Source organism: Podarcis muralis, chromosome 11, assembly GCF_964188315.1.
Source record: "Podarcis muralis chromosome 11, rPodMur119.hap1.1, whole genome shotgun sequence".
Taxonomy (NCBI): Eukaryota; Metazoa; Chordata; class Lepidosauria; order Squamata; family Lacertidae; genus Podarcis; species Podarcis muralis.
In genome coordinates this window covers 6,736,224-6,757,400 of record NC_135665.1, presented here as the reverse complement: position 1 = coordinate 6,757,400, position 21,177 = coordinate 6,736,224, and the positions used below count along the sequence as shown (strand labels likewise).

The window sequence follows — 21,177 nt, the reverse complement described above, 5'->3', positions numbered from 1 at the left end:
TGTATTGAGGTGGATGTTGGAAAATGAGAGTACCCCTAAAAGTTTCTTTTAGGAAAAAAGCACTGGGCATACATGTACAAAGATTTCAGGGTGAGGCTGAGAAGCTGCACTGTGGTGACAGGAACATAAGAAGCCATCTTATAGCAAGATGAAGGGTCTATCTAGCTCAGCATGGCCTGTTGACAGTCAGCAGCTGCCCAGGAATTTGAACACGAATCTTCCTTTCTCCATCTTACCTGGAGATGCCATGGTTTGAACCTGGGGTATGCAAAATACAGTAAGTGCTCTACCACTGAGCATTTTGTAGAGGTGGGTGACATACTTGCAGAATATTATTCTGTGATCCTCAATTCTGCATGGAGAACTAAATGGAGACAAATGTGGAGCACTAGGGTGTTTTTGCATCCAGCGCTTCCATTGACTAATTGATTATTTATTGATTGATTTGGAGCTTGTCAGTTCCTCCTCCTCCTCCTCCTTGCTTTCCAGAGCTGAGTTGATCTGCCATTGAGCTCCTGAAGCAAGCAGAAGGTGTCATGTGAACAAAACACACCCAGACCTCTCCTTAGGTAAAGGGCTTCAATAGATGAACTATATATAGTCATGATGCAAAAATTGACATTTGACATTTGAATACTGGACTTTTCTAAGAGAGCATCACTATTTGCAGTTATAGCGGAACCCATTTCTGTGCAGTAATTCTGATAGGCTGGTATTAAAAAATATTCAGGCTACAGATTTTTTGAGACACAATGCAATTCAGATAAGGTCAAGTTATGCAATATTTTGATCAAAAGGATTCTGAAAGGTTTGCCGAATTCATGCAACTTTAGGGGATCCCAAGTCAAATCTTTTTGCTTCCACAGGGACAGAACTCAGACAGGAGCACGAAACTGCTGTTAAAGAATATGATGAAATAAATACAGTAAGTATATTTTATGGTAAGTATATTTTGTGTGCTGAATAACATAGAAGTTAGAAGTTTTGGAAACAATTTTTTAAGATGGGAGACTGACATGTTTCTGTCCCATCAAGATTAGGCTCCTCACAGTTGCTAGTGAGACAAAGAAAATACAGTTTTGAAATTGGATCAACTGAGTTTTATTTCCTTGCTGTCTTGCTCAGGTGTGTGCCATTACTTTGTAGACTGGCTGCATTCCGCCCCCTGCCCCCCCCCCCCATTATTTGGCACAACACACAGGAATCTTTTTGATTTTTAGGAATGGCATAGTGACAGCAAGCTCTTACCATGGCTCCTTCTTCCTGATGAATTGTGGCTTTGCATCTTCTCGCTGCTGACTCATAAAGATATTACTCGGGTTTCCCAAGTTTGTCAACGTTTTTATCGGCTTGCAGGAGATGAGTCCTTCTGTAAGTACCTTTGGGAATGGATAAATAGTAAGGTAACCAGCCTGGCAAATTCAGGCACCATGGTGCCTGCAAAGGCTTTCACTGGTGCCCTGGGCGGGTGACCCAGGTTCTGAGGTTTCATGAGGAGCGGGAGTCCCTAGTCCTCCTAAAAAGAAAGTTATTGAGCAAAATGTGAAAGCACCTTCTAAGCAATTTCTGTGAAATGAGATCAAGTATGGGCACCTTGTACTGGTTCTGAGGAATGTTCCTTGCTGCTATTAGATAGCAACAGCATCAGTGTATGTTTGTTTAAATCAATATTCAGGACCAGTCAATGATCAGGACCAGTAGGACATAGCTGACTTAGTACGGTAAGCATAAGATTGTCAGGGAGGCTGTCTTTTCTAATTTTGTCTTACACCACACACTCCCTGGCAGCCATTTTGTTATGTCACATCCCCACATAGCAGCTATTTTTTGACTGGCGCCTCCACACCCTCAAAATTTGATATATGCCTGTTGGTCCAGAAAAATCCCCCCTCCCATTCTACACACAGAAACTGACTGCATGGGCAGATGAAAATTACTTCAGTGGTGGTGATGAGACATCTGAGGGCAGAAGGCTTGCTTTCAGGGTGCCAGGCAGCCTACATGGTGCACACAGCTCTGTGTCCTCCCCCACCCCATTGCCCCCCACTCACTGCTCTTCCTGGTGCTTGCTCTCTGCCAGTTTGGAACACATACTGTAATGGTGTGAGCAGGCATCACATTAGTAGAGCAATGCTTGTGATACCTGCTGGAACCTGTTGCATTGGATCCATTGTCAGTCATACTCAGAGTAGGCCCACTGAAATTAATTGACATGATTAGCTTAGGTCTATTAATTTCATTGGGTTTACTCTGAAAAGAATTAGCACTGTGATACAGCCAGTTATACATATTGTGTATGTTTTCCTGCCTCACAAAATAGTAATCCCACGTCTATCTATCGTCTACCTATCATAAAAGAATCCAGCAGAATCCTTTGATGGATCCAAGTCACTTCTATGAGCAGAAGGAGGCCTTCTGTTTACAGAAGGTCTGGATCCAACCTGCCACGTGGGGCAGAGCTGCTATACTACCTTCTGGACAGGTGGGTTGCTACTGCATCCTAGGAGGCAGGGGGTGAGGTTGGAGTGGTGCAAATGCACTGATGAAGCCAATCCAGCACTCCTGCTGGTGTGTTTGCACTGTGCCAGTCTTCCTGCCACTTTACCCCTTGCTCCTACTGGTAGGCCAGAGCAACTTTCCTTCTGAGAAGCTAGGAAAGAGCAGCTCTGTCCCACTGTATGAGCCATTTCTGGCTACAGAGCCATGGCTTCTTATCTTTGGATAATGAAGGGGCCTTGTAATTTTTCTACAGAGAAATTAAGCTTCTCATTTTACTACTTCCTTCCTTAAAAAGGAAAAACAGAAACAAAACGATGTTTGTTTAAAGTGCCAGATCCCGTTGTATGAAAGTGGGCCGGCTCCTGCTGGCAAATTTCTGAGAAAAGGAGCGTGCTTAGGGCTGTGGCTAGGGAGGAAAACAAACTGAAGGTCAACTGCTGTAGCAGGTACACCTGCGCTTGTGTCACATTCCCACACTGAATTCCAAAGCAAATACTGAACACCTTGGGCAAACAAAGGTGGGCAATTAGACAAAGCCAAGTGCTGCAATTCACTAATGCTGCATAAATGTTGTAGAAGCGAATGCCTCTTTGAGTTTTGTGCTTTGTTTTTAATAACCAAGGTTAGCGTTATGCCTGATCTTTGAATCTTTACAGAAAACTTCTGGTTTGTTTTGTGGTTCAAGCAGCTTGCAAACAAGAGAGAAAAGAGCAAATTTATGGCAAAAGTTTCAGTAAGGGGAGGGAATGGGTGAACATATGTATGAACTTCAGTAAATAAGCCAAACAATAAAATAAGTTTGATTTCCTGGAGGGCAGGTAATGCAGAGTTCTTTGTGGACTAAGCCTTTGTGGTGAACTTTCCGGTGACTTGGATGCAGCCAGGATTGCCCGACATATCTTTTATTTCTTTTGATTTTCTGAAGTGAATGCTTTCTGCATGGTTGGTGTTGCAAACAAGGTTTAAACTTTATGGGAAGAAAATTGAAGGAAATAATGACTGAGCAGGAGGTAACAAGGAAATAATTCTCAAGCAATATGATTACCAGCATCCAAAGAGGCTGACGTGAAGCTGGGAATACACGCTGAGCCTTACCTTCCGAACGCTCACCACTTTCGGTGCGGCATTCAGATTGAGGCCAAAGCTGCACCATGCATTTAAAACACTATTATACCACTTCAATAGTTACAGCTTTCCGCGAAGAATCCTGAGAACTGTAGTTTGTTGAGGATGCTGAGAGTTGATAGGGGACCTGTAGTACTCTCACAGAGCTACAATTCCCAGAGTCCCATGGAAAGAGGGATCAGTTTTTAAACCAGTCTGGAAATGGTAGCTCTGTGAGGGGAATAGGGAAGCCATGATTGTTAAAGTAGGGTAATACTGCTTTAAATGTGCCTAAAGGTAAAGGTAAAGGGACCCCTGACCATTAGGTCCAGTCGTGACCGACTCTGGGGTTGCGGCGCTCATCTTGCTTTATTGGCCGAGGGAGCCGGTATACAGCTTCCGGGTCATGTGGCCAGCATGACTAAGCCGCTTCTGGCGAACCAGAGCAGCGCACGGAAACGCTGTTTACCTTCCCGCCGGAGCGGTACCTATTTATCTACTTGCACTTTGATGTGCTTTCGAACTGCTAGGTTGGCAGGAGCTGGGACAGAGCAACGGGAGCTCACCCCGTCACAGGGATTCGAACTGCCGACCTTCTGATAGGCAAGTCCTAGGCTCTGTGGTTTAACCCACAGCGCCACCCGTGTCCCTTGCACATGTGGCCTAAATTGTACCTAAAACAGCACTCTTCTTTCTAACAACTGAACCTTGTGGTCTCTTCCAACTCTATGATTCTATGATTCTATGAATCTTGCTTAACAGATTCTGAATGTTTTCACAGAACATAAAATGTTAGCAGTAACAGCCAAGGCAATGGACAGGCTGCAGAGGGTTGCTTGTGCTTTCATGGGCTAGGAGTGGGGCCAAAGAGAAGCTTTTGGGAGCTTCATGGAAAAAAGCAGTGCTGGAAACAGACATAGATGGGACAGGAAATGGAGGAGGCCACTATGAGTTGAAGACCATATTAAAAAACCGAATGACCCGCAAACCGTGGGTGTTCAGAGGGTGCTAGTGTACAAAAAGACGTGGGTGGCACTGTGGGTAAAAGCCTCCGCGCCTAGGGCTTGCCGATCGAAAGGTCGGCAGTTCGAATCCCCACGGCGGGGTGCACTCCCGTTGCTCGGTCCCAGCGCCTGCCAACCTAGCAGTTCGAAAGCACCCCCGGGTGCAAGTAGATAAATAGGGACCGCTTACTGGCGGGAAGGTAAACAGCGTTTCCGTGTGCTGCGCTGGCTCACCAGATGCAGCTTTGTCACGCTGGCCACGTGACCCGGAAGTGTCTCCGGACAGCGCTGGCCCCCGGCCTCTTAAGTGAGATGGGCGCACAACCCTAGAGTCTGTCAAGACTGGCCCGTACGGGCAGGGGTACTTTTACCTAGTGTACAAAAAATGTCCCCTGATTCCACCTTCCACACTAAGGCTGGACTGAATACCTTCCCTCCCTCATCTTTTCTTGTTTTGGAAAAGCTAAACTAATAAATCGGTAACAGTTTGTTTGCACAGCTTATAACAGATGACTCTGCTTTGAAAGAGCACTTGATCTGTGAGCTGTTTGTGCCAAGCAAAACTTCACCCCTAAATAAAACACTCTTGAACACAGGAAGATGCCTGATTTGCAGCCCTAAAAATGGTACTGATTCTCACAGAATAATGTTCATTCATGCAGTGAGTATTTGAAATTTCTCTGTGTTGATTGGCAGTGGTGGTGGTATTATCCTTATTTAGACTGCTGTATCTATCTTTGCTTCCTGTAGAGGAGAGGTGACTAACCTGTGGCCCTCCATATGTTGCTGGATTTCCTGCTCCTAGCCAATATGGGCAATGGCCGGGGATGATGGGAGTTGTTGCCCAACAACAGCTGCAAGCCGCAGGTTAGACACCTCTGTTGTTGAGAAACATCAGCATTTCACTGTTGTTCTAAATTGCCTCTCACTCCTCAAGGGACTCTGTGGCACATGTGGAGAACCAATTTATAAATATCACACAATAAAGAAAAAAGTAGAGAGGAAATGTAACATCAGAATGAGGGCATAATTTTTTACAAATGTTGTATATGCTAATGCACTTGTCAAACTGTTAATTATTTATGGACAACTTCAAGGCCCCTGCACTTCCTTCATATAGTTATTTATCTTTAGACTGGACTTAGACCAGATAGCCATTGAAATAGAGTAGTGAGGACGTGTGACCATCCTAGAGGTCAAGCTGAACCAGGCTTTATGAGCCAGTGTGATGGAGTAGTTGAAGTGTTGAACTGGGAAGAGGGAGACCTGCATTCAAATCCCCACTCTGCTATGAAGCTCACTGGGTAAACTTGAGATGGTCACTCCAGCCTCGCCCACCTCACAGGATTTTTAAGAGGATGAAATAAGGACCGTGAAAGACTATGAATGCTGTCTCTGAGCTTGGATGAAGGGTGATATTAAAACATCCTAACTTCAGTGGGGAGTCTACATCCTTTTGTAGAGCCACGGCTGCTCCTGGGGGAGTTTATATGGTGGTGTGATCAACCACACACCAGGAAAGGTGAAGATGGATAAATTAAGAGCTGTTGAGGCTTTGAGGGGGAGCCAATCAGACACATGATTGGTATATGGGAGACCATTGCCAAAATAACATGGCTCTGTCCTAGCTCTTGAAAAGAGCCGGGTTCAAGTTTCCAAACTGGGCTCCTGACCATCAAAATATACAGAAAATGGTTTAATCTCAAACTGCATATTTCCAAACCATTTTATCTATACCAATCTATACCATTAACTCTGGGATTCATATTCAATTTATTTATGCATATATAGAACATCTATATTTTTTCCTTTTTTGAAATAGACAGGATCAAATGCTGTGCCGGGTGATTAGCAGTGGCGTAGCGTCGGGGGTGCAGGGGGGGCCGGCCGCACCGGGCGCAACATCTTGGGTTAGGGCAAATCCACAGGTTAGGGGGCGCAAATCCATGGGTTAGGGGGCGCAAATTACTTGCCTTGCCCCGGGTGCTGACAACCCACGCTACGCCACTGGTGATTAGTCACTGTTGGGAAGCATGGGTGTAGCCAGGACTTTTCTTGGGGGAGGGGGACAGAACCGATGTGATTGGTCAGTTAGTTAAGTATTTCTATTGTTTTTCTTGCTCTAGGGGAGGCAGCTCCCCCCCCCCCCCCCCGTCCCCCCTTAGCTACATCCATGTTGGAAACCGATCTATGAGTTTTTAAATGTGTAGGGCACGTAGCGATTTTCATCAAACTTTTGCTACCTCCTTGCACTGTTTCTTGGCCAAGTCTCCTTAACAGTTTACCCAACAGCTGAATGCTAATTCCGTTGCTATGTACACTAGTGAGTGACGATAACAGGACACACAGGAGGAGAGTCAAGCCCTTCAAAGAGCCCTTTCCTTGCAAATACGTCTGGATGACTTACTCAGTTCTTGAGAACCTCTTCCCACAGTACTGCTGACAACAGGAATCAAATGGCTCTCCCCCCCCCCCCACATTAAAGCAGTTTCATTAAAACAAAGTGTTTAGCTCTTTCCGCTTCATGCTAGGGATGCTAAGGCCTGGGACTTTTATCTCTCTTTCCTTGGCCACAGCACATGCGGGGGGCTGCTAGTCAGTCACCTGTAGCTTAACATACCCTGACGGAAGGAGCTGGGTTCTTAAACACAAGAAAGAGACCAGGGAACTAACAAAGGAGGTATCAGCTGGGAGTGAACCACAGGGAACAAAATCATTTTCATCAGCTGAGGATTAAAAGCTGTTTCCCCTGAGAAGGGTGGTGGGCAGAGGAAGGCTTGGGGACAAACACTTTTGGATAGGATTGTATTTGGCAGGAATTGATGGGCTTTTAACAAGCCTGCGGCTACGTGAATATGTGCATATAATTTCAGGTGGTTATTCTTTTTTCGTTGGGATGTTAATGGGTTTTTTAATGCTAGGGCTAATAAGCTGGGTCTTGCGCACAGAGTCAAGCAGTGCAGAACTAATTAGCTGACATCATCAGCGCTGTTGCTGGAGGAAGTTGATAGAAGGGAGCTGAACGGCACAATCTGATTCTGGGAATGAAACCGGGCATGACCGACGGCTCAGCTATTCTTCATGCAAGGCTGGACCTAGTTGTGAGCAGCGGTCCTCAAGTTACTCAAATCTGATTAGTTTGTTAGGCTGGAAACAAAGGTAGCTATTGTACTGATTGGACACTTCTCCTTTTTTTATTTATCTACTTGATTGACAAATTTATATACCAGCCTTCATCAAACAGATTCCAGACTAGTTTACAATAAAACAATGTAAGCCACAACATGCAAAAACGGAAGAATTTTAAAAGCAGCAGTAAAATGTAATAAAGAAAATGTTTTACTGCTCTTAAGATGTATTGCTCCTCATGTGAAAACAGTGATGGCATAGGTGAAAGACCATCAGTATGTACAAAGTAAGAATTCCTCAGTTTTTGTTTCTTATTTTTCCAGTGTTAAGTTCATATTGCTACATTTCCATATCAACTTTTTTTAAAAGCCTTCACAAAACTTCACTAGCATTTTAGTGCACAATTGTTCAAATAAACTTTTTTTTGCACTTTTTCTTAATAAGCACATTTCTTCAAATAATTCCCCAATGTAATATATTTTGTGTGCTTGTTATTGCTGCAGACATTTCCCCTAGTATATGAATTTCTGTACACATTTTGTCTGAGAACTGCACCACAAAATTCAGATCAATGTGAATTTTGAAGAATAGCTGCATCTCAGGTAGCAGATTGTTATGGGAAGTAAGAATTAGTTAAGAATTTCTCCCCCTTCCCTAATAATATGAGGTGCTAAGGTTGGGAATTCATTTCCTAATTCCTGGGTTTGAGACCAGGTAGGCTCTGTATGTTTGCTAGTTATATTTCATATTATCCTATATCCTGGAGTCATTGGTCCTCATATGCTACTTTGTTTTGTTTATGGCATTTTATCTGGAGTAGAGAATCTCTTTATATTATGACAAAATGTATATTGTTGCATTCTTACACTGCTGCCTATTATATTTAAAATGCATTCACTAGAATTTCCTCCTCGCCCAAGACTTTTGTTCCCCCCACGTGCTTTCTGTTAAGTTTCTACGATAGGTATGGGTTGTCTGCTCTCTCTGTGCTAGATGTTGTGCTTTTCAAAAACTATTTTCATTGGTTTATCCATTTTTATATACAAAAAGTGTCTCAAACATCTTATGAATGAATGAATGAATGAATGAATGAATGAATGAATGAATGATGGATCACATAGGATAGCATAGGTCTCCTTTCATGCCTTCTGTCCCTTTTTTATTCTCCCCTCCCCACCTTGTTGCTGTAGTGTATCCCATGCAAAGGGGCAGGTTATCCGTAGGGATGATTCCCTATGCTGCTCCACAATTCCAGGAGTGCTTTCCACAGTTCTGTATCCTCTGCTCATCTGCACTACCACCACAAACAAAGGCCTTTGGCATCAACTTTAGCATTATGAGAACCTCTGTTTTGATTTAAATCAGCATGCTAGTGTGTAGCCCTCTTAAGGTTTTCAAACTAGCTTGAATCTATGTGCTGGAGCAAAGTAGAGTTAAAAATCAAGCTGTTGTGGCTATGCTTCTGAACATATGATGTGATTGCGTATTTGCCATTGATGTCAATAAATCCTTAGGAGTAATAAGATTTGGCATTGGAGGCTACTTGACTAAATAGTAAGTACTATTGATAGCATATTCCAGGAACACATTATTCTTAACTCTTGACTTGTCTTTAATTTTCATTTTCAGGGTGTTATGTACTGAAGTTCTCACCCTGGGCCAGCAGGGGGATACTGTAGATAGTTATGCAAATGAAGGATCGAAAAGTGACGTTCAGTGATTGGATAGTTTTGTATGCCAATGAAGGACCGAAAAGTGACGTTCAGTGATTGGATAGTTTTAAAAAATGGCAACAGTTGCATTGTTCTGGAGCTCTATATAAGCAGGCTGACTGAGCTCCTCAGCCTAGTTCTGTTCTGGCATCTGAATAAAGAAGAGCTGTTTAAAGAATCGCTGTGTCGTCTGACATGTTCGCCCACAACTTAACACAGGGCAAAGCCTTTGTTTGCCTCAATATTATTTCTGTTGTTTAGTTAAAAAGTAATGATAATAAAATGCTATAAGTATCAGTCTGCAGATTAAAAAACCTGGCTTCTATATCCCCAGGGAAGGAGATCCACCTGACGAACTGCCACTGCTTGAATGATGAGTGGTTGATCAGTTTGGGGAGTCGCCACCCCCAATGTTTCACTCTTGATCATTGCCACGATGAAGCCCAGAGAATTACTGATGCGGGATTAAAACAGTTCTTCCAGCACTGTGGAGAATCTCTTAAGGTAGCACTGTGCTTTTGGAGAAACGTCATTTTGTCTCTGCAATTGCCATAAAACTTTAATAATGAATAACATTTTTTTATTATTATTAGCATTTTACTAAGAGCTTGGACTGTGCACTTCTATGTGAACTTAATTTTAAAAACCTTTAGAAACAATAACCTATACTATGTACATCAAAAGTGGGGTACCAGAGGCGCCCCCCCAGATGTTGCTGCATTACAGCTGCCATCATCCCTGATGATTAGTCAGGCTGGTGGGGCTAATGGAAGCCCCACTACCTTTTAAAGGCATGTTTTCACGGAGGGGCAAGAGGTCTTCCACACAGTAGTTTGCTGAAATGCTGTATGCAAGGTCTCTCCACCCTCCATTAAACAGCTTGTCTGGTGTCCCTGCTGTCCCTCATGCTGTGGCTGGCGTGGTTGCATGTTGGCGGTCACACTAACTGCAGAGTGTGACGGCATCTTACATAGTAAGGGAATACATAATATTCCCTGTTGAATATACACAGTTGCATCCTTACATTCAAGTGGCATCCTTATATTCAATAAGGAGCTACAGTTTGCAAATACTTGGCAGTACGACAAAGGATATCACTCCAGGCACTTTGCATATTCCAGCATATTTGGGAGTTATGTCAGAGAGGACAAAATATTCCACAGCTCTGAAGTTTAGTTCCTGTAAAATATTTACTGGTTCAGTTTAGAAAAACAAAGCCACATTCTGCATCCTCACTTGACAAGGCAAATAATCAGTGAAGCCATACGTTATGCTACATTAGATAAAGGGACCCCTGACCATTAGGTCCAGTCGTGGCCGACTCTGGGGTTGCGGTGCTCATCTTGCTTTATTGGCCGAGGGAGCCGGTGTACAGCTTCCGGGTCACGTGGCCAGCATGACTAAGCCCCTTCTGGCAAACCAGAGTAGCGCATGGAAACACTGTTTACCTTTCCGCCAGAGCAGTACCCATTTATCTACTTGAACTGTGATGTGCTTTTGAACTTCTAGGTTGGCAGGAGCTGGGACTGAGCAACAGGAGCTCACCCCATTGTGGGGATTTGAACCACCGACCTTCTGATTGGCAAGCCCTAGGCTCTGTGGTTTAACCCACAACACCACCTGTGTCCCGTATTCATACAGTAGTGAATAAAATAAAGGTTTAGTTGAGCAAATCTTGATACAAGCTGAATTCAAGGACCCTGTGATATCTGTGGAAATGAGCACAGAAGCAGGTGCACTGGACAGGCAATTAAAGCAGACTCGAAATTGGGAGGTGGGATTAGACAAAAGAGGAACTGCAGGAACAGGCCATCTCCTACTGAGCCTAGAAGTGGCATCCCAGAGGGAGAATAGGTGGTGTAGATTTCATGCAAATGCATTATAATGAGATGTGTGGGCTGCTTATATCTACAGATGAACGAACAATTAATATATTGTTCAGTTTTTGAAAAATCAAAATGATTAATTCTGTTATTTACTGAATGAATTCAATTCTCATTTGAATACTTTAAGAGAGAAATTGAGAAAGAGAATGAAAAAGGCCCACAAGAGGGAGCTCATCATGCCATATGATAGATAATACTGTAGATAAACTCTTCATATTAACATTTACAGATAGGTAGCCGTGTTGGTCTGCCATAGTCAAAACAAAAAAAATTCTTTCCAGTAGCACCTTAAAGACCAGCTAAGTTAGTTCTTGGTATGAGCTTTCGTGTGCATGCACACTGCATGTGTGTATCTGAAGAAGTGTGCATGCACACGAAAGCTCATACCAAGAACTAACTTAGTTGGTCTTTAAGGTGCTACTGGAAGGAATTTTCTTCATATTAATTTAGCAAAATATGTACACTCCACATACAGCTGAGTAATTCATAGAATTGAGTAATGTCCATTTTACTTACAACTTTGTGCTGTGTGGGGGTCTAGTTGTTGTTGTTGCTGTTCTAAGTAAATAATGTGGGGTTTTTTAAAATGTATTTTTAAACCCTAAGCTATGACTTTTACAGCTTAGAACGTAGCCTACTGTACAAATGTAAGAATCACATGCCTAGCCTACTTTGTTGTGCCTTTGAACCTGCCCTCATATTGTCTCTGACCCCCACCCCTGATTGTAAATGAAGAAATCACTGAAAATGTAGATTCCAGAAACAGCTCTTCACTCCCCACAATATATACCACTTAAAAGCATTGTTAGATGTTGCCCTGTTGGTCTGAAACCATAGATAAGAATATTAGTAATCGGGCGCCTCACTTGCTTAAAAAGTGTAGCTGAGTAACAAAAGGAGTTTAGTTAATTTATTAAATCTGCATGTATTTACATCTGCATTAAAACAGTAGTTGGAAATAGAAACAAATTGTGGCAAAAACACCTTGATGTTGACTAAGTTTTAGCATGCTCACAAGTTCCCTTCACTCAAAACTGACATAGGGACATAGGGATTATAAAAAATGAATGGCAACATTTCAGAACACACTTTTTGTTTTTTATGAATGCAAAGCTCAATGTGGATATTTTCTATCATGTCTTTTTAAAGTTGTAAATTTTATATGGGTCAAGCCATAGATGTTTACTTGTAAATTTTAAAAGTTTTAAAGTTGACCCATTTGTAGCCACACATATTTCCACCATTAGCACTCTGAAGTTTTATGAATATTGGTTTAGCTATTAAAAGTTAGAGCCTAATAGCCTTCATTAAGAACATTACTATTAGCTAACACTAGGGGAGGAATTTGGTTAAGTTTTCATTCAAAGGCAAATTTACTTAATTTCCAGAACAATAAACTAACCAAAATACCGTATTTTTCGCTCTGTAAGACGCACCAGACCACAAGACGCACCTAGTTTTTGGAGGAGGAAAACAAAAAAAATATTCTGAATCTCAGAAGCCAGAACAGCAAGAGGAATTGCTATGCAGTGAAAGCAACAATCCCTCTTGCTGTTCTGGCTTCTGGGATAGCTGCGCAGCCTGCATTCGCTCCATAAGACGCACACACATTTCCCCTTACTTTTTAGGAGGGAAAAAGTGAGTCTTATAGAGCAAAAAATACGGTATATCCTTCAAAATTTGCAGTTATCTGAATTTGGCAGTATAGTTCTGCAGGCAAGAAAATGTGTAGAAAATGCATATGCTATTTATATTATTTATTAGATTTGTATCCTCCCTTTCCTTACAAAAGAACCCAGGGTGGCATGTGACTAAGGTAATGTGTGCAGACAACTGCATTTATTAGTGAAAATCACATACAAAAATTCATTTTAGAAATATTAGAAAAAATATGCTTTGCAAAAATGTGTATACAGTATTGGGATAAATTTGTGCTGATTAATTTCCATAAGGACTTAAAATAATATTGCAGACTGATAAAAAAATGTGGAGAACTGAACTTGAGAATGGGAAGATGAGAAAAACCAAAGTGGACAGATTCACCCATCCCTACTGATAGTGAAGTCACTGGATCTACAGCTGCCTGCTAAGAAATAAGTGGAGCTCCAGCTAGCATAAAAGCAAACCAAAGGAAATGATGTTTTACTTCTGGATTGGAAGGACCCCAGTTTTGTATTTTCTTATCCTTTTTACAATATAGTATTTTCCTGATCCGTGACATAAGAATTATTTATTGTTAGCTCAAATGAGGGCGAGGAGTGTGTTTGCGTGCGTCTGCAGTGGAAACATCTAAATGAAGCATGACCGAAGCAGAGCAGGAGATAACAATTTGATATGCAAGCCAACAAGATTACTTTGTTTTCTGTGAAATCTGAAGAGCCATGAAAGTGCTGAATATTTGCTGCAACTCACAGTTGAGGCTGAAATTAGTGCAGTAGGAATCTCAATAATATTCATTGACCTTGCAGACATCTCATTTATGATAAGGCCACGGTCTGAAGACACATGATCCAGCTACCTTTCAGGAACTAAGCAGGTGTAGAGCTGGTCAGTGGCGACAAACTAGGAACCCTATGTATTCTACCTTGGTAGCATTATATAAATAAATAAAGCCTGATTTCATAAAAGCTTTGCCTAGGGTCTAGTTAAAAGGAAAATGTGCTGTATAAAATATGTTGGGTTGCATCCAGTATGTCCCCATACTGATGGAAGGCACTTTGCTCCAATGAAGGCTTCCATCAGTTGGACCTGGAGGCCAGTGTTGGGTTGGGGATTTGTGTGTATGCGTGTGCCAATTTCCCCTTCACTCCTGTAGCCCAACCACATCTCTCACAAATCTGCTTCAGAGAATTGAGGCCCTTTGGAACAATGTGGGAGGTACAGTGGAGAGAAGCGGATGAATTAAAACGGCTTGCCTCCCTGTTCTGCTGATAGAAGCCTCTGTCATTAAGAGGACACTGAATACCACCCCCTCTTTTATTTATTTAATTCTGGCATTCCTAACCCCTAAATGAGGTTGCTTGAAAATGTTATGACAATATTTAAAAGCATATTATTATTATTATTATTATCAAAGAAGAAAAGTCATTTTAATGAACCCACACTTGGAATTTTCTTTTGCACATAGGAACTGAATATAAAAAGCTGCAGTGGTCCTGGATTTAGAGGGGACAAAGTTCTGCTTCGTGCAAGCACCTTTTGCCATAACCTGACAACAGTAGATATTAGCTGGACAGGAGCTACTGATTCAGGACTCATTGCCTTAGTAGCATCATCTGTAAGGTACAATTAAAAACCCAAACATTTGTTGTTCTTCATACTGTTGCGCACAATTGGGTACCATTTTTGTAGAATTGATCTGTAGAAACAAGGAGATTAAGGGGTCCTCCAGACTAGGTTTTTTTTTTTTTTTTGAGGGTGTATATTGCAACATATTTTGCATTTAACAGGTGAGGATGGAACATGGAGGCTGTGAAATACATGGCCAGCCATAGCAAATAATTAGTTAACTAAATGCCAGCCATAGTAAATGTTTTGTTGTTGTTGTTGTTGTTGTTGTTGTTGTTGTTGTTGTTGTTGTTGCTTGTTGTTGTTAGACAGAAACCCTGTCTATCTATTTCAAGTCTTTGAGAAATCTACTAGTCTACCATTTGCCCCTGATCTATACTACCTTTGATGCTTTCAGGTGTCTTCCTATGTAGGTAGAATATCTGTGTAGAGAAATCATAACATAAGCTCAAATCTGGGCTGCATATTGCTTAATTGCTCAAATAAAAGAAGAGAATTGCTGTTGCTCTCTGTTTTTAGATTGCAGTGCCTTTCTACTAATGGATGCCGGATTACAGATGATGCAGTAACTGCCTTGATTGAAAAGCATGGGAAAAGGTAATTCATATACCAGCACCACAATACGAATATTTAGTGCTTGTCTCATCACCATAGCTATATATGGTTCACAAGGCTGTGCGTTTTCTCTCTGAAAACACTGCATTTTATTTATTTGCTGTTGTTGTCATAGATAAGAACATAAATGGATCAGACCAAGGCCTATCTAGTCCAGCATATTGTTCCTGCGGTAGCCAACCAGATGTCGATGGCTCAAAGTAGAATATGAGTGCAATGTTGTTGTTGTTTAGTCGTTTAGTCGTGCCCGACTCTTTGTGACCCCATCGACCAGAGCACGCCAGGCACTCCTGTCTTCCACAGCCTCCCACAGTTTGGTCAAACTCATGTTCATAGCTTCGAGAACACTGTCCAACCATCTCGTCCTCTGTCATCCCCTTCTCCTTGTGCCCTCCATCTTTCCCAACATCAGGGTCTTTTCCAGGGAGTCATCTCTTCTCATGAGGGGGCTAAAGTATTGGAGCCTTCATGGATCACTGCCTTGCCGTGGCTAAGGGGCTTCAATAACACAGAGAAGCTATGAGCTATGCCATGCAGGGCCACCCAAGACGGACAGGTCATAGTGGAGAGTTTTGACCAAACGTGATCTACCTGGAGTAGGAACCGGCAAGTCACTCCAGTATCCCTGCCAAGAAAACTCCATGGACAAAGACAACAGGCACGAGTGCAAAAGCATGCCACAATTCACAAATCATCATCAAAGAAGCAGCTGATATTGTAGAGACATGCTTTGTTGCAGCTGGGGCAGGTGAAGGCATCTGGTTGTGCTGATGCGGATACACTATGGTGTTTCTTCTTTCTGCACTCCTTCCAGCACTCCTTCCTCCTCTGGTCACTGCTATGGATACATGACTGGGCTGTCTGTCTTCAGGCATAGAGGCCATCTGCAAGGGATTGCAACATGGCAAGGTTCGTGTTGCCAGCTTTCATGTCATGTCATCTTTGTGATGCAGACTTGGTCTGCCAATTAGCCTAGTGCCTGAAGCCAGCTCCTCATAGAACACATCCTTGAGGATTCTGCCATCTTCCATTCTTTGGACATAACCAAGCCAGCACTGGGCTTGGGAGAACACAGCTTTGTTTGAAACTCTGTCCTGCCATGTGATGCCCAAAATTTTCCTGACGCAGCACATCTGAGGCATCACCCCTGACAGTTGTAAGTTGCCCAAGACTCACTTCCATAAAACAGTGTGCTCAATGTGCAAAGCCTGGTAGACCTTCATCTTGGTGTTGGGTGTTAGCATCACATTCCCTCATAGCCTTTTGCTAATTGCCCTCAGAACAATGTTGCATTATTGAGGGCTGGTGCCTTAAATTAGCACAAACTTTCAGTTGCAAAAGTAAACGCTTTTTACATTTTGCTTTGAGCTATTGCTTGGAAACGAAGATCATGGCCACTGGTCCCATCACCTCCTGGCAAATAGAAGGGGAAGAAATGGAGGCAGTGAGAGATTTTACTTTCTTGGGCTCCATGATCACTGCAGATGGTGACAGCAGCCACGAAATTAAAAGACTCCTGCTTCTTGGGAGAAAAGCAATGACAAACCTAGACAGCATCTTAAAAAGCAGAGACATCACCTTGCCAACAAAGGTCTGTATGGTTAAAGCTATGGTTTTCCCAGTAGTGATGTATGGAAGTAAGAGCTGGACCATCAAGAAGGCTTATCGCCGAAGAATTGATGCTTTTGAATTATGGTGCTGGAGGAGACTCTTGAGAGTCCCATGGACTGCATAAAGATCAAACCTCTCCATTCTTAAGGAAATCAGCCCTGAGTGTTCACTGGAAGGACAGGTCCTGAAGCTGAGGCTCCAATACTTTGGCCACCTCATGAGAAGAGAAGACTCCCTGGAAAAGACCCTGATGTTGGGGAAGATGGAGGGCACAAGGAGAAGGGGTCGACAGAGGACGAGATGGTTGGACGGTGTTCTCGAAGCTACCAGCATGAGTTTGACCAAACTGCAGGAGGCAGTGGAAGACAGGAGTGCCTGGCGTGCTCTGGTCCATGGGGTCACGAAGAGTCGGGCACGACTAAACGACTAAACAACAACAACAACAACATGTACAAGGTCTTGGGGTTCTGAACCTATATTTAGTTATAAAAATGAAAAGGACAGGATTTATTTTTTTTAGAATTCACGCTAACTTCTGAGGTACAGTTTTCATTTGGTTGTGTGTTTGCCTAGAAAGTTTTAGTCAATAAATACTGTCTGTCTCAGTCTGGCTATGACTCATATACAGCAGGTGCCTGCCCAGGGCAACAAAAAGTTTAGTGGTTAATGTTTTAAAATTAATTTCACCCCTATGATGCATTTTATCCAAGGTGTGCTAACAAGACAAATGAAGACAATAAACTTATTAAAAGGCATGTAATATCATGGGAAATGAATACAATGCAAAACCATTGTTAACAGATGGTAGCCACCGTCTGTCAAAGCTTTGCTTATTTCTTTCTCTTTTCAACCTCTGTTCATTTTGCCAGTTTTAAGCCAGTCAGGATCTATATTCTGTAATTACAATTTTCTTACAATCCCTTTTACTTTATGCCTCACCCAGTGCTGCCTTGGAACTTTAAAGAGAATGTGCAATAAATATTTCCCTTAGTATTAACCTCTGGCCTTCAAATCAGGCCTACGCCTATGTTTGTCATCATATGAGCCCTATTCAGGTGTTCTTCAAAATCATGTTGGCAAAGTCACGGTGGGAGAATTCTGTTTCCAGTTACTTGGCAGTCCTGCATGTGTAATTGGGTCCATGGATTACAGGATTTATGTTATCGTCTATGGCATCCAAAAATAGAAACATTTAGTATTTGCATGAAGGTGCAACTCCCAGCAGGTTCAGTAACAAATCAAGAAGAACTAAACCTATCCTGTACCGTGAAATCTGGAAGGTAAGACATGCCAAGCCTGGACTATTAGGCTATTGTATACATGTGCATAAATAAAGAAATATGAGTTGTGGGCCCATCCCTCCTCCTCCACATAATTCTAGCTTGTTTGTATTTCATTATATCTTAGGTACATAGTAGTTTTTTCATAATGGTTAGAAACAAAACCATCATTATACACAGTCTGTAAAGATCTGGCTGCTCCAATTATTTGTCGTATGAGATCATGCCCACATATACTTCTGCATTAGAAAAAAAACCAAAACTCCATTTCTTTCCATTAAGAGGCATCTTAATTTAGATGGGTCATTCTACTTAGGTGGTTCATTCTGCTTAATATGTATGACGTATCTGAATCCAAGAGATTCTTTTGTTGTTGAAGCCTTTGGACTTGATGTTCCAGGCTGTTTATTTGAGACTCTGTACAGGACTGTCTGGGAATTGCTTTTTGTACTTCTCTGTCTAATCTGTATTGATTTGCTCTAATTCCTTCAATATTTTCAGAATGCTGGCTCTTTTTTCCACTTTGGATAATTTATGCTTAAAGAATTGTATTTTATTATTTCCTGTGAGTACCAGTTCCTATTTTTAAAAACCTACTCATTGCAACTGATAGCAAAGACAACAACAAAACAAAATACGGGAGGTTTATCTTTTTAAATTAAAGAAGAAGGTATTTCAAAACTGAGGAATGGGAGCTTTCATCCCAATGCAAATAGCAGCTCTAGAAGAGTGATTTTCATCGGGACCACAGCAGGGGAGGAAAAGATTAAATGCTCCATCAATGCCTGCTACAATCTTGATAATTATAAACCCCCCAGCAGCTACTATATTCATTTTTAAAATGCACATTAAATGTAAAGATGTTTTGAATATGTTATGTCTAGTTCAAGCTGTAGCGATGGGGGACGGGACTAGCCAGGTTTTTTGCCCCAGGTAAAGCCTCCAGAGGTGTGCCATTAAGGCTCCCAGCCTGTGTATGTGTGTACACAGATGTGCAAGGGAGGTCTTTGACCTATGTGAAATAAAGCCTAGTTTCGCCTCTGTTCAATCATTACTTTGCAGAGGGCTCTCCTCCAGCAGGAACTCACTGGAACTCAGTTCCGGCACCTCTCAGGTAGGCGCCATTTCCATTATAAGAGAACGAGATAGGCATTCATGCTGAGTTCCGGCACCTCTTTTTCTAGAAAAACAGCACTGACTTTGCCATTTAAGCCATTGTGCCAGTATTCATAGGGTCAGGCAACCAGAACCCCAGGGCCCAATGTTAGGGAAGACACTGTTCCCTTCTAATACTGTAGCACCTGACTTCAGACCTAACATGGCACCAGCAGCTATGTGAAGTGACATAGAGCCAAAACGAGTTTTCCTTGATATCTCCAGCGTCAGATTTACATGAATATAATCTGCTGAGAAGTTACTTTTTGATTGTCATGGCTGTAAAATTAGAACAGAACAAGACACAAAATACCTTATTTTAAGTGGCTTAATCAGTATTGGCTCCTTGCCTTGATTGTTAAAAAGATGCTCTCATACGATGACTGATCTCAACAAGGGCTTCTTTCCCCATCATAATTTGACTGTTCTTTTTATTGCAAAATTTCAGAGCATGGCACAGTGCGATGATTCTTCTTGCTGATGTGTTTACACATGGCAGATGCACTTTAATGATATGGAATACTCCAGCTGAGTGCAATAAAAGCATACGATGAATTTGTGTTTCAGCACAGAGTGCAAGTATGACTGCGAAGACATCTGCGATAATGCAGGAAAATATAACAGAGCCGCTTAAGACATGGCAGGAGCAACACAGCCAGGAGCTACTGATAAATAAATCAGAATGTCGCCTGCCTGATTTGCTGTCGCACATTTGTTTTCCTTATTGTTTTCCCAGAGTTTCCTTAGGTTTTCACTTTATGAAAAATATTTTTAACTTCCTTTGTGGGTACAGCCTACATGGATTTCTCTCTGGTGAAAAGCTGGTTCATACTTTGGGCCCTTCCAGGAAATTATTTATTGCAGGATCTCCCACAGATACATATTTTTTTTTTAAAGTAGCCACACAGTGTTGTTGGCATCAAAATGTCAGGCTGTATTCACCCCCCACCCATCTAATCTGGATTTAACCTCTCTGAGGTAAATCTAATAAAAATATTTAAAAAAAACTCTGTTGACAACAAATCACTTGCAATATTTCAGTTTGCAAATTAAGCCCCATCTGGAAGCGTTATTTCAGCATATCTGAATTGCTTAACTGCACATGTTCTCACATTAATCTACCACTTTTAACAGAACCCACAGTCTGTCACCTGAGGGCCAAGCAAGACAATATGTAAAAAGTGTGAATGCATTTTATGTACATATCTGGTTTTTAAAGTAAATAAACAGCAGCTACTCAGAATTAGAACTATGATGTGTTGGAAGGGGTGGGTTAGTCCTTTACCTGTGCATGTTGATTTTGGTAAAAATGGCCCCCTCCCAAAGTTGTTATTCAACCAGAGAGAAAAACTGCCATTGGCACTTTGTAGGATGTTGAATAGGATGCAGTTTTCCCCATATGCTCCATGATTTAATATATCTGTTCTGAAGTTCATGGCGCTGCACACGTAACAAATATGTCACACAAGCTATTTACTGTTAGGGAACTTAACTGTCTCAGTTCTGCCCAGCTTATACCATGCTGCCTGCCTCTAGCTTCAAATGAGGAGATTTTCAGGGTTTTATATATAATGGCGTTTGGCAAGTCAATGAATTCTGGCGAAAATCTTCCTTGTAAAAAAATTATTGTCTCTGTGCTGGTCCAGTTATTGTGATGCCTCAGCTTGGGGAAAAAGGTGTCACAGTTGTAATATTCATTAAGGTGCAAACCTTATTGAAAATGGTGAGACTTCTAAGTAAATATGAAGCTGATTGCTCTGTTAATCAGTATTCTTGTTGATAAAGGTCCAGGTTACCAAAGCATATTGTAATTGGAATTTCATGAAGATAGGCAAACAGTGTTAGTTATCTACCATGTTATACGTCTTCACCCACATCAAGATCATTTTTACCA

At 41.9% G+C, this 21,177-nt stretch overlaps 1 protein-coding gene across 3 annotated transcripts in view; it reads left to right on the top strand.

Annotated features, from left to right (window-relative positions):
• LOC114606489 (uncharacterized) overlaps positions 1-21,177 on the top strand; it is a 43,496-nt gene that overhangs the window by 9,859 nt on the left and 12,460 nt on the right. For all 3 annotated transcript variants that reach the window (XM_077936008.1, XM_028748820.2, XM_077936007.1), the window contains 5 exons: positions 867-925; positions 1,221-1,371; positions 9,783-9,952; positions 14,462-14,616; positions 15,142-15,219. In XM_077936008.1, coding sequence (XP_077792134.1) covers positions 867-925; positions 1,221-1,371; positions 9,783-9,952; positions 14,462-14,616; positions 15,142-15,219 — 613 coding nt within the window. The remainder of the gene's footprint in view (positions 1-866; positions 926-1,220; positions 1,372-9,782; positions 9,953-14,461; positions 14,617-15,141; positions 15,220-21,177) is intronic.